Source organism: Pectinophora gossypiella, unplaced genomic scaffold (genome assembly GCF_024362695.1).
Source record: "Pectinophora gossypiella unplaced genomic scaffold, ilPecGoss1.1 Pgos_53, whole genome shotgun sequence".
NCBI classification, from domain to species: Eukaryota; Metazoa; Arthropoda; class Insecta; order Lepidoptera; family Gelechiidae; genus Pectinophora; species Pectinophora gossypiella.
In genome coordinates this window covers 286,078-297,794 of record NW_026063263.1, presented here as the reverse complement: position 1 = coordinate 297,794, position 11,717 = coordinate 286,078, and the positions used below count along the sequence as shown (strand labels likewise).

The window sequence follows — 11,717 nt, the reverse complement described above, 5'->3', positions numbered from 1 at the left end:
AAATCTAAACCACTCAAGTTAGACGTTTGAAATTTGGCATGCAGGTACCTTAGATACCGTAGAGGTGTACTAAGAAAGGAATTCCCGAAATTCCCACGGGAACGGGAATTAGCGGGAAAATCCTTTTGTATGAAAAATCTAAACCACTCAAGTTAGACAATTGAAATTTGGCATGCAGGTACCTTAGATACCGTAGAGGTGTACTAAGAAAGGAATTCCCGAAATTCCCACGGGAACGGGAATTAGCGGGAAAATCCTTTTGTATGAAAAATCTAAACCACTCAAGTTAGACGTTTGAAATTTGGCATGCAGATACCTTGAGTACCGTAGAGGTGCACTAAGAAAGGAATTCCCGAAATTCCCACGAGAACGGGAATTAGCGGGAAAATCCTTCTGTATGAAAAATCTAAACCACTCAAGTTAGACGTTTGAAATTTGGCATGCAGATACCTTAAGTACCGTAGTGGTGCACTAAGAAAGGAATTCCCGAAATTCCCACGAGAACGGGAATTAGCGGGAAAATCCTTTTGTATGAAAAATCTAAACCACTCAAGTTAGACGTTTGAAATTTGGCATGCAGGTACTGTAGTAAACTTAAAGCTTAGTTGCAACTGGATATTACAAAATTGCCACGGGAACGGTAGTTAGCGGGAAAAAACATTTGTATGAAAAAATCAAATCTAAATAAAAGGAGAAACTGACTGACTCAGTGACTGACATATATCAACGCATAGCCTGAACGGCTAAACGTAGGCATTTGAAATTTGGAAGGGACATAGCTTAGGTACCGTAGAGGTGCACTAAGAAAGGAATTCCCAAAATTCTCACGGGAACGGGAATTAGCGGGAAAATCCTTTTGTATGAAAAATCTAAACTACTCAAGTTAGACGTTTGAAATTTGGCATGCAGATACCTTAAGTACCGTAGTGGTGCACTAAGAAAGGAATTCCCGAAATTCCTACGAGAACGGGAATTAGCGGGAAAATCCTTTTGTATGAAAAATCTAAACCACTCAAGTTAGACCTTTGAAATTTGTCATGCAGGTACCTTAGGTACCGTGGAGGTGCACTAAGAAAGGAATTCACAAATTCCCACGGGAACGCGAATTAACGGGAAAATCCTTTTGTATGAAAAATCTAAACCACTCAAGTTAGACGTTTGAAATTTGGCATGCAGGTACTTTAGTAAACTTAAAGCTTAGTTGCAACAGGATATTACAAAATTCCCACGGGAACGGTAGTTAGCGGGAAAAAACATTTGTATGAAAAAATCAAATCTAAATAAAAAAGAGAAACTGACTGACTCAGTGACTGACATATATCAACGCATAGCCTGAACGGCTAAACGTAGGCATTTGAAATTTGGAAGGGACATAGCTTAGGTACCGTACAGGTGCACTAAGAAAGGAATTCCCGGAATTCCCACGGCAACGGAAATTAGCGGGAAAATCTTTTTGTATGAAAAATCTAAACCGCTTAAGTTAGACGCTTGAAATTTGGCATGCAGGTACCTTAGTTAACTTAAAGCTTAGTTGCAACAGGATATTGCAAAATTCCCACGGAAACGGGAGTTAGTGGGAAAAAAACATTTGTATGAAAAAATCGAAACCGCGTAAGATAGATATTTTCAATTCAATTAAATTATTTATTGCATTCCATGTAGTACAATAGGGTGTTACATAGGCATAGGAACTAAAACATGGACCCTATAGGGCACAGCAACGTTGAAGGGAAGAGAGGAAGTGTGTATTAAAATTAAAACTCAATGAACAATCAATTAAAAAAAAAACAATTCAATCAATTGATTCAATCTAGCACGCATGCATACCTTAGTAAATATAAAGTTTATTTTTGGCTGTATTTTGAAAAATGGGAGTTATTGGGAAAAAAAAATGTACTTATGAAAAAATCTAAACTGCATAAGTATGCACTCCCACACACACAAAGATCTCTCTCTTATATAACACGCCACGCGGACGAAGTCGCGGGCAAAAGCTAGTTAGCTTATAATCCTTGAATCTAGGTTGTGGTAATCATCCGGCTCGAAGGACCATGAATAGTAATTAATCGGGATAAAATGAAAAACGATGTTGATTCTTGACAGTTCAGCTTGTAATAAAAAAAAGGGAAACGCCCTTCCTTGACACATATATGAACGCCTAACATATACCTTAAAGCAATCACAAGTGTTAAAGGTTTGCATAAACAATTGGTTCAGGCTTTTAATATAAAGTAGATAAGTAAATATTTTTGTGATCTTCAACAATAAGTAAATAATTAGATTTTAAATTAACAATACTAACATAGTTTATTAAGCACAATTGTTATTAACCTACTAATAATCTATGGACTGTTATACATATTTGTGTTGGTCTGAAATAAACGTTATATTATTATTATTATTATTTTATTTTCTATTCTCCCTTTTTAAGGGGTAGTTTATACCCACTACACGGGCCTTAACCAAGTGTAGTGAGGTCGAGGTGATTCGATGAAATGGTGGGCGAAGTAAGGAACTTTCGGGTTATGCGACAGGTATTTAATATTGTAGCTTTTTGTATGGTGGTAATTATATAGGATGGTATATCAAGGGTTTTTAGGCTGCTATTTAAGCTTTTGGGGATGACACCTGTTGAGGATATAACAATTGGGACAATGTGTACTGTATTTACTCGCCACTGTATTTTTATTTCTATTGCTAAGTCCCGGTATTTTGTGAGTTTGTCAGCTATTGTAGATTGGATGTTGTGTGTGTTTGGTATGGCTATGTCGATTATGTATACTGTGTTGTTGTGTTTATCGTGGAAGGTGATATCGGGCCTATTGTAATGTACAGTCCTATCTGTTAGAATAGTTCTGTCCCAGTAAAGTTTATGTATTATTATCGAATCAGACCAATTTTATTTAAAAAAACAAATATCACACAACCGAAAAATATAATTCTAACTTTATGATTTTACAAAGAACACTTAAAATAACGAAATACACTAATTAGCGAAAATAGGCAAGAGCGATCGTATGTACGTCCGTCTTCCGCTGTAGCTGCTGGCAGAGAAAGGGCCGGGCGTCGTGAGTCGTGAGGTGTCGTGAGGGCGTGGCCCCTTTAACGTGGTGGCGCTCGCCGCCCGCAAAAACGGGCGTGGCTCGGGGGTGGGACACGGTGGGCGATGATCGCCCCTCCGTGAGCCCGATGGAGTGTCAGTCCGAGGTGCCGCTAGCGAGGTCGAGCCCACCGGGTGGTTCCCCGTTGGGGGAGGCCCAGTGAGCGCCCGTCAGCTAGCGGTGGTGTCTGGTCCGGTGAAGCTGCTCCGTCGCCGGGGCAGCTGGTGTCGAGTCGGCTGGAGGGGGGGAGAGGACTGCTTCCACTGCCACTGGAAGCGTCAACTCATCCCCCGGGGGGGTGGCCACAATCCTAACTACTCAACGGGGAGTAGTGGATGTGGGCAGCCCCGTCCAGTCCGGTGTTGGTAGTCAGTGAGTTGGCCCAGCAACCATGCCAGGCCTCCTACGATGATGGGCACTGGGTCAGTCTGCGTGCGAATGGCTGCCAGGATGTTGTGCAGCAACTGCATGGTCTCCTCCAGGACTTCCAGCTTCTCACTGGAGGGAGCTGGGGGAGCCTCCGCTCGGGGCCTCGCCTTCTTCCCCTTGGGAGGGGCGGCGGCTGCTGTCTCTGATGTAGAGGGCTGCTGGGGGACGGGTTCCACGGCGATGAGCTCGGCAGTGGTGGTAGCGGCGGGAGCAGGGTTCACTCTCCTGCGGTGTCGTGGGCGTTTCGGCTTGGGCCCATCTGGGCCATTTGCCGCGGCCTTGAGTGAGCCCTGCGCAGTCGGCTCACTACCGGGGTCCACGATGGAGACTGCTGGTGGCATCGGTCTTCTCACTGTCGTGGGAGCGGTGCCCGCCCTGGTGTTGCGCAGCTCACGCATCTTCACCGGGCAGGAGGGGCTGTTTGCTGGATGCGGTCCCCCGCAGTTGCAGCATGTTGCCGGGTCGTCCCAGGGGCGCAGGCACTCTTTCGCCGTGTGGCTCTCACCACAGCGAACGCAGGCAGCAGGGCGGTGGCAATTGTGGCTGCTATACCTGAATTGCTGGCAGCGATGGCACTGAGCTGCACCTCTCCTTCCCCTCCACGCCTCGACTTTGACGCCGGGCATGCAGAGGAGTTCGGAGATTTCGTAGACTCGCTGGAATCCCAGCATTCTACGGATCTACGTGAAGAAGATGCAGCCCGGTCTCCCCTCACGAGCCTGGATGGGACGGATGAAGGTCGGCTCGAAGCCGCGGTTACGCAGCTCCTCTTCTAGGGCGGCTGCGTCGGTGTCTGCTGGCAGGCCCTTAATGGCCAGCTTCAAGGCGCGCTCCGCCGGGGGGGCGTAGGCGAACCAAGAGAGTCCTGACGCTCTCTCCAGGCTGTGTAACGAAGCATTTCAGACCAACGAGCCTTGTAGCGACATCTTGTGGTTTCTGGCGATATAACGTTGTTTTTATATTTTACCCGCAGGAAATCACAGATGGCGCTGCAGGGTTATCGATGGGCCCGAATATTTTTAATTATTTTATTTTCTTCAAAATTTGGTATATTAAAATTATCTGCAACATTTATTTTTGATATATTATAATTATATTGTTTAAATTTTGGGATCAAACAAGTCGATCGATTGTTGTCGTTGATTCGGCGAATTTATGGTTTGGTAGATTTTTTCTAGTTTGGCAACTTTGTTCATGGGTTTTGTGTCAGACTGACAGCTGGCTGAGCTGAGACAGGTTTTGGAAAGTGGGGACGTCGCGAGAGCGCCGGAGACTCCATTGCCGAAACCCAAATGTGGGCAAATTAAAGCCACAATGTATTGGCGGCATCAAGAGCCGATGTAACCATTTATATAAATAACTTAACCGAGATGGTGAGTCCTCGCAATTCTTCGTGCATATTTTTGCACCAACTTTGTGATAACCTCGAGGTCCTTGTTTTCAGCAACATCACTGAAATCCCATCGCCTAAGGTCCAGTGGGTGGGTTTAGGTTTCATCCGAGCGATGCCCAACTATCCCGGATGAACCTGTAAGTTATTTTCTTTGTTTTACACTCGTGAGTTGCCTTGCCACGCTGTCAGCTGAACCACATGCTAATCATTGCCATTCCTTGTTGCAGATGGGGTTTTTAATCGTTTTTGAGTTTTTAAAGTTTTAAAGTTGTTTTTCTTTAAAGTTTTAACGTTTTAATTTTTTAACGTTTTTGCAAGTTTTAATCTAAGAAGAAGTTTATGATTGGATCAGACTATTTCAACAAATTTTGTGAATGAAGATTCCTACTGTTTTCTTCTGCATTTGAGAGTTATTTCAAGCTTCATTTCGGCGGAGCTTGCCTTGGTTGTTTGCACGTCGAAGCTTTCCTTTGTGCGGCGCGCATGTGGATGTGCCGCGCCTCTCCTTTTGTCAACACACCGGATAAGGCCCGGTGAAGGACTGCGAGGTTGACCGGTGGACGTGCAGCCCGCCAGCTGCGCAACAGTTGGCCCGCTGCGCCGCCATCGTCCAGCACGCCCTGGCCTGAGCCGGCCTCAACTCATCACCTGTACGGTATTCCGGAATGCCTCAGGTAGGCCTGATAGTCGGAGGTCCTCGAGTAAGTGAGGTGCCTACAGGTGTACGGACAGTGTTTTTAAATATAGTGATATCCCATGGTTGTTACGGAGTGACAATTAACCTGACGGACCAAAGCGCGACCTGTCTCCCTCCATAGGGTTTTTGACCTACCTATGGTTAACTAAATTTGTATATTTCAAATTATACATTGTACAAATTCAAAGGGAGTTTTCTTTGTCTCATGCTCACCGGTCTATAACATCTAGCTGTGCCCTTCAGGTAAACACCACTTTATAAATTTTCTGAAACATATATGTAACTTTCATCCTACCATTTCCTATTATACCTTTACTTTTATATAGGTAGCAAAAATCTAGTGTTTCAGTGGCGCCCTTCTTGGTGAAATTGTCGCTCTGTACAACCATTTTAGAAAATAAGTGGTGTTGGCATAAACTTTAAGAATAAATTTAGTGAAAACAGTGTATTTTTTATTATTAAAAGTGATGGGATTTTGTGTGAATTGTTTGTGTTTATGTTGCATCCTAGGTTAAGTTGTGTCTGTTTGTTAGCATAAGTAAGGTTCTAGGCCTCCTACAGGGACCTAACTTAAGTACTTATTTTATTTGCAGTAAGTTTAAACCCAATTTTATGGCCTAAATGGTCTAGGGCTTATTGTCATTTTAGTACCTACTACATTTGTGTTTGTTTTTTTTATAAACCTTTTATTTAAAATTACAGGTTAAAACCAATTATTAGAACTTTTTAATGCTTACTAGCAATTATTTTTTACCAGTATTGATTACCTATTTTTTTTTTAAGTAAAATTTGGACAAAAATATCTATAATAATTAAAATTTGTAAACATAAAGGTATCAACTTTAATTTTTTTAAATCAATTAATAATACTTTCTTAAAACATATAAAGGTAGTTTTTATTATCACATTTGTAACAGGACATTGGTTAAAAATTGATATTAAGTAACTTTGTTTCATCATCATTATATTGAGAGTTGTGCCGCTGCTTGGCAAACATTTTTCTTATTTGTTTTTATAAAAATAATTATAGAACTGTCTTTCATCATCAACTTTATTGAGTATCCAGTAGTAAATTACTTTACCATCTTTGCATATTCATAATAATATATATTATATTACAACTTCACAATAACAATTAAAAGTAAACATAACCTTAAACAAACAAAATTAATTTTAAAAAACACTGTTGTTTCTTTTACTGTTTTGAAAATTATTTACAGGAATAAACTGAGAATTGATGTTGTGTGATAATTACAGTTATTTGGTTAATATTTTAATGGAAATTGTGTACATATATTAGAAAATAAGTTTTGGAGGCAGACGGGTACATTTTGAAACATAAATTTACTTCAATTTACTTCAAACCTCTTTACAATCTTGAAATTATAACTAAGACACAACCATGGATATCCAAACTGTTTGTTTACAATCACTGCTCCGTGATGAGTTGGTTTATGGAGTGAGTATTCGTGCTGAAGCACTAGCTGATACTGTTCTCAAAATGAAGAAACAGCTTGGGGAGTTGATCACTGGTTTCTCTCCGGATGAAATACTGGACGATGAGAGGAAGCCACAGGCCGAATTCCCAATTATCACCGAAAAGCTGAAGGAGCTGCAGGCAAAGATTGATACTGCAATTGCAATTGTGAAGTCTAGGGAACGTCATCGCCTTATGCGTGCTAGGGCTTTGTATAATCATCTTCATCACCGTCTTGAGCGTGTAGTATGCACGGAGTCTGTCGATAGGGACATCCAATCGAAGCAAATTGGGAATCTTAAAGCTTGCGGTCACTCATTGGAGAATTTTTCCTTTTCATGGTTAGCATTCAATAACATTTAGAAAAATTTTTTTGGGGTTACTTGTGTCATTAGGACCTAGTAACAACCTATTTATAACAAACACATTCTTTTTATGTAGTTAAAGACTATTAATTAAGTCTTTTGATTTTAAAATAACTACATTTACCATTAAAAGTTTTATGTTGTTTATGTTTAATGTTTTTTTTTTTAGTGTGTTTATGGTGCGCTAATAAGGCCCATACACACTAGCGTCTGCAACGCAGCGTTTTTATGAACGCTCAATATAGCGTTTTTATGTTTTTTTGTTTAGGCGGTTATAGCCAACTATTTAATATAGTTTATTCATGTTGCTCGTGTCAACATTTTTTAGGCATTAAAGTAGCCATTTGTTAGGTATTAATTTTTAAAATAGGAAACCTCATTAGGTCGACTATTTTTTTTGTTTTTCGACGGAGCGGGTAGTGACTCCTTAAATAAGCCTCCAGCAACTGTTGTTTTGTTTTTTTGTCTTTGTCTTTAGAATTGGGATATCGAGTGACACTAAGAGAGTTGTCAGCTCAACAGGGGTATGATTGTGGGTAACATCCAGTGAAATGGATACTGGGTGCTACTATATGAAAGAAGTGAAAGGTGATCAATGAATGGTGATGAATAACAGGTCGGGGTAATTGTTGTGCTTAGGGTTGTGCTGTTTAGATGTTTGAGTTGTGCTTCGTTACGTTTTTTTATGTATTGTTTTGTCGTCTCGTCTTTGGAGACAGTTTTTAAATTTAGACTGGTTGTGCGCCCCAGGCTCTATGGCTGAGGGCAGCCGTGTTTCTCACCCAGTTCGAAACCTCTCGTGGGTAGGGGGGTATTGTAACGAAGCATTTCAGACCAACGAGCCTTGTAGCGACATCTTGTGGTTTCTGGCGATATAACGTTGTTTTTATATTTTACCCGCAGGAAATCACAGATGGCGCTGCAGGGTTATCGATGGGCCCGAATATTTTTAATTATTTTATTTTCTTCAAAATTTGGTATATTAAAATTATCTGCAACATTTATTTTTGATATATTATAATTATATTGTTTAAATTTTGGGATCAAACAAGTCGATCGATTGTTGTCGTTGATTCGGCGAATTTATGGTTTGGTAGATTTTTTCTAGTTTGGCAACTTTGTTCGTGGGTTTTGTTTCAGACTGACAGCTGGCTGAGCTGAGACAGGTTTTGGAAAGTGGGGACGTCGCGAGAGCGCCGGAGACTCCATTGCCGAAACCCAAATGTGGGCAAATTAAAGCCACAATGTATTGGCGGCATCAAGAGCCGATGTAACCATTTATATAAATAACTTAACCGAGATGGTGAGTCCTCGCAATTCTTCGTGCATATTTTTGCACCAACTTTGTGATAACCTCGAGGTCCTTGTTTTCAGCAACATCACTGAAATCCCATCGCCTAAGGTCCAGTGGGTGGGTTTAGGTTTCATCCGAGCGATGCCCAACTATCCCGGATGAACCTGTAAGTTATTTTCTTTGTTTTACACTCGTGAGTTGCCTTGCCACGCTGTCAGCTGAACCACATGCTAATCATTGCCATTCCTTGTTGCAGATGGGGTTTTTAATCGTTTTTGAGTTTTTAAAGTTTTAAAGTTGTTTTTCTTTAAAGTTTTAACGTTTTAATTTTTTAACGTTTTTGCAAGTTTTAATCTAAGAAGAAGTTTATGATTGGATCAGACTATTTCAACAAATTTTGTGAATGAAGATTCCTACTGTTTTCTTCTGCATTTGAGAGTTATTTCAAGCTTCATTTCGGCGGAGCTTGCCTTGGTTGTTTGCACGTCGAAGCTTTCCTTTGTGCGGCGCGCATGTGGATGTGCCGCGCCTCTCCTTTTGTCAACACACCGGATAAGGCCCGGTGAAGGACTGCGAGGTTGACCGGTGGACGTGCAGCCCGCCAGCTGCGCAACAGTTGGCCCGCTGCGCCGCCATCGTCCAGCACGCCCTGGCCTGAGCCGGCCTCAACTCATCACCTGTACGGTATTCCGGAATGCCTCAGGTAGGCCTGATAGTCGGAGGTCCTCGAGTAAGTGAGGTGCCTACAGGTGTACGGACAGTGTTTTTAAATATAGTGATATCCCATGGTTGTTACGGAGTGACAATTAACCTGACGGACCAAAGCGCGACCTGTCTCCCTCCATAGGGTTTTTGACCTACCTATGGTTAACTAAATTTGTATATTTCAAATTATACATTGTACAAATTCAAAGGGAGTTTTCTTTGTCTCATGCTCACCGGTCTATAACATCTAGCTGTGCCCTTCAGGTAAACACTACTTTATAAATTTTCTGAAACATATATGTAACTTTCATCCTACCATTTCCTATTATACCTTTACTTTTATATAGGTAGCAAAAATCTAGTGTTTCAGCTGGCAAGGTAGCGCTGGTAGAGCCGGTACTCCTCTTCGGTCTTCGCCAGGAAGCGAATACCCTTCCCGTACGGGCGCGCGTTGGGGACGTGGCCCAGCATATCCCGCAACTGGCGGAGATGGTGTGGCCAGTTGGGTAGCTGGTCTACCACTATCGGCAGCAGCTTCTTGCTCGCAGGGGCGAGCGGCGGCTGAGGGCGTGCAGGCTTCGGTGGAGTCGGCGTCGTCCGGAAAATCGAGCGCGGAGGCGCGTGAGGAGGCGCGTGCGGTGGCGAAGATGGGTTTGTATTTAACACCGCCGCGTATGAACGCGGGGGTGTTGTCTCCATGTCCAGTGAGGGCATGGAGAGTGCGACGGGCGGCGTGGTCCTCACCGCGGGCTGCGGTGGGTGTCGCTGTAGATGTTCAGGCGGCATTGTAGTCCTCCTTGCAGCAACCCCTGCTCCCGGAAGTTGGGGTAGGGGCAGCGGGAAAGGGGACTGCCGGAGTCCTGCGCCGGTGAGGCGCGGTGGGGGCGGCGGTGCGTAGGCGGCGATGGGCGTCGTGACGGCGCGGGTGCGCACAAATGTGCGCTCCCTGCGCTTCGTTACTCCGGCTGACGGGGGAGCCATCCTTGCCTGCTCACCCCGTTTGTTTGGGCGCGATGGTGGTGTTGTCCACTTGCGCGAGACCGAGCGGTCCGCTAGGCAGCGCACACGCTATCACTCCCTCTCCGGTGAGACCCGCTGGTGGGAGGCCGGGGGTGGATAGGAGTGACAACGGTGTTACCTATTGGACCTGCGGATTCTGGAGGGTATTTTTAGATAAAAACACCCCCCCCAGCTTCTTTGCGTCAGGCAGCAGAGTGTCGGTAGAAATTCGAGGTCTCCGTGCGTGTGCGGTTGGACAAGCGAGAGGGCCGTCTAAGCTCGTCCTGGCTTATAAGCCCTCGCGCGCCCCTCCATCGTAATGACGTAGCTACCACCACTGGCTGTCAGTGGCGCTAGCCACGCCCCTTCAGGCATTTTTTTTGGCTAACAGTATATTATTTTCTAGAACAACTTCTGGTTTGTATTTGTAATATGGCTGCTTGGATGTTACGAATTTACAGGCATGTGCAATGTATTGGTGTATGATGGAAGCGACCTGATCGTGGCGGTGTTTGTAGTCAGACTGTACTAGGGACTTACATGCTCCGGTTATATGCTGGATGGTCTCGGATGCGTTGTTACATTGCCTACACAAGTCACTCTGCTGGCCTAAATCTTTTGTAATGTGCTTCCTGTAGTTACGCGTTGCAATCACTTGGTCTTGGATAGCAAGCATAAATGCTTCGGTCTCTGGGAAGAGCTCACCCCGTTTAAGCCACGCGTTCGACGCATGTTTGTCGACATGTATTTGGCTCTATGGCTTGATGTCTACCGTGGAGAGACTTTTGCGCCCAGTTTGCTAACTTCTGTTGTGTGGTCGTAAGTTGCTCATTAGGTTGACTGGTTTTGTGGTGCAAGTTGAGAGGGGTCAATTTATCGTCAATGTCGGTTACGTATTTATGTAATAGTGACGTTTCTGCTTTGGTATGGAAAAATCTTCGGAGTGTTTGTATCTGTCTGCTATGAAGGTTCTGTATGTCTATCAATCCCCTTCCTCCTTCTTGGCGTCGTAACGTTAGTCGTTGCACACATGATTTTGGGTGATGTTTTCTGTATTTGGTGAGAGTAGTATTGCTGATTCGCTGTAGTTTTATTAAATCTGTTCGTGACCAATTTATTACACCAAATGAATAGGTTAGGACCGGGATGGCATATGTGATAATTGCTTTGACAATATTACGCGAGTTGAGGTGAGTTTCCAATATTAGGTTTAATCTGTGTTTGAATTTATTAGTTAAGTCAGTCTTAGTTTGTCGA

The 11,717-nt window shown here is 43.3% G+C and overlaps 1 protein-coding gene across 1 annotated transcript; it reads right to left on the bottom strand.

Moving 5' to 3' along the window:
• Positions 1-9,827: 9,827 nt before the first annotated feature.
• On the bottom strand, positions 9,828-10,442 carry LOC126381445 (uncharacterized). The gene has a single exon (XM_050030917.1). The coding sequence runs from the start codon at positions 10,440-10,442 to the stop codon at positions 9,828-9,830; it is 615 nt and encodes a 204-aa protein (XP_049886874.1).
• Positions 10,443-11,717: the final 1,275 nt, after the last annotated feature.

Excerpts from the sequence above, each read along its gene's own strand:
- LOC126381445 (XM_050030917.1), bottom strand. The coding sequence starts at position 10,442 with ATGGCTCCCCCGTCAGCCGGAGTAACGAAGCGCAGGGAGCGCACATTT.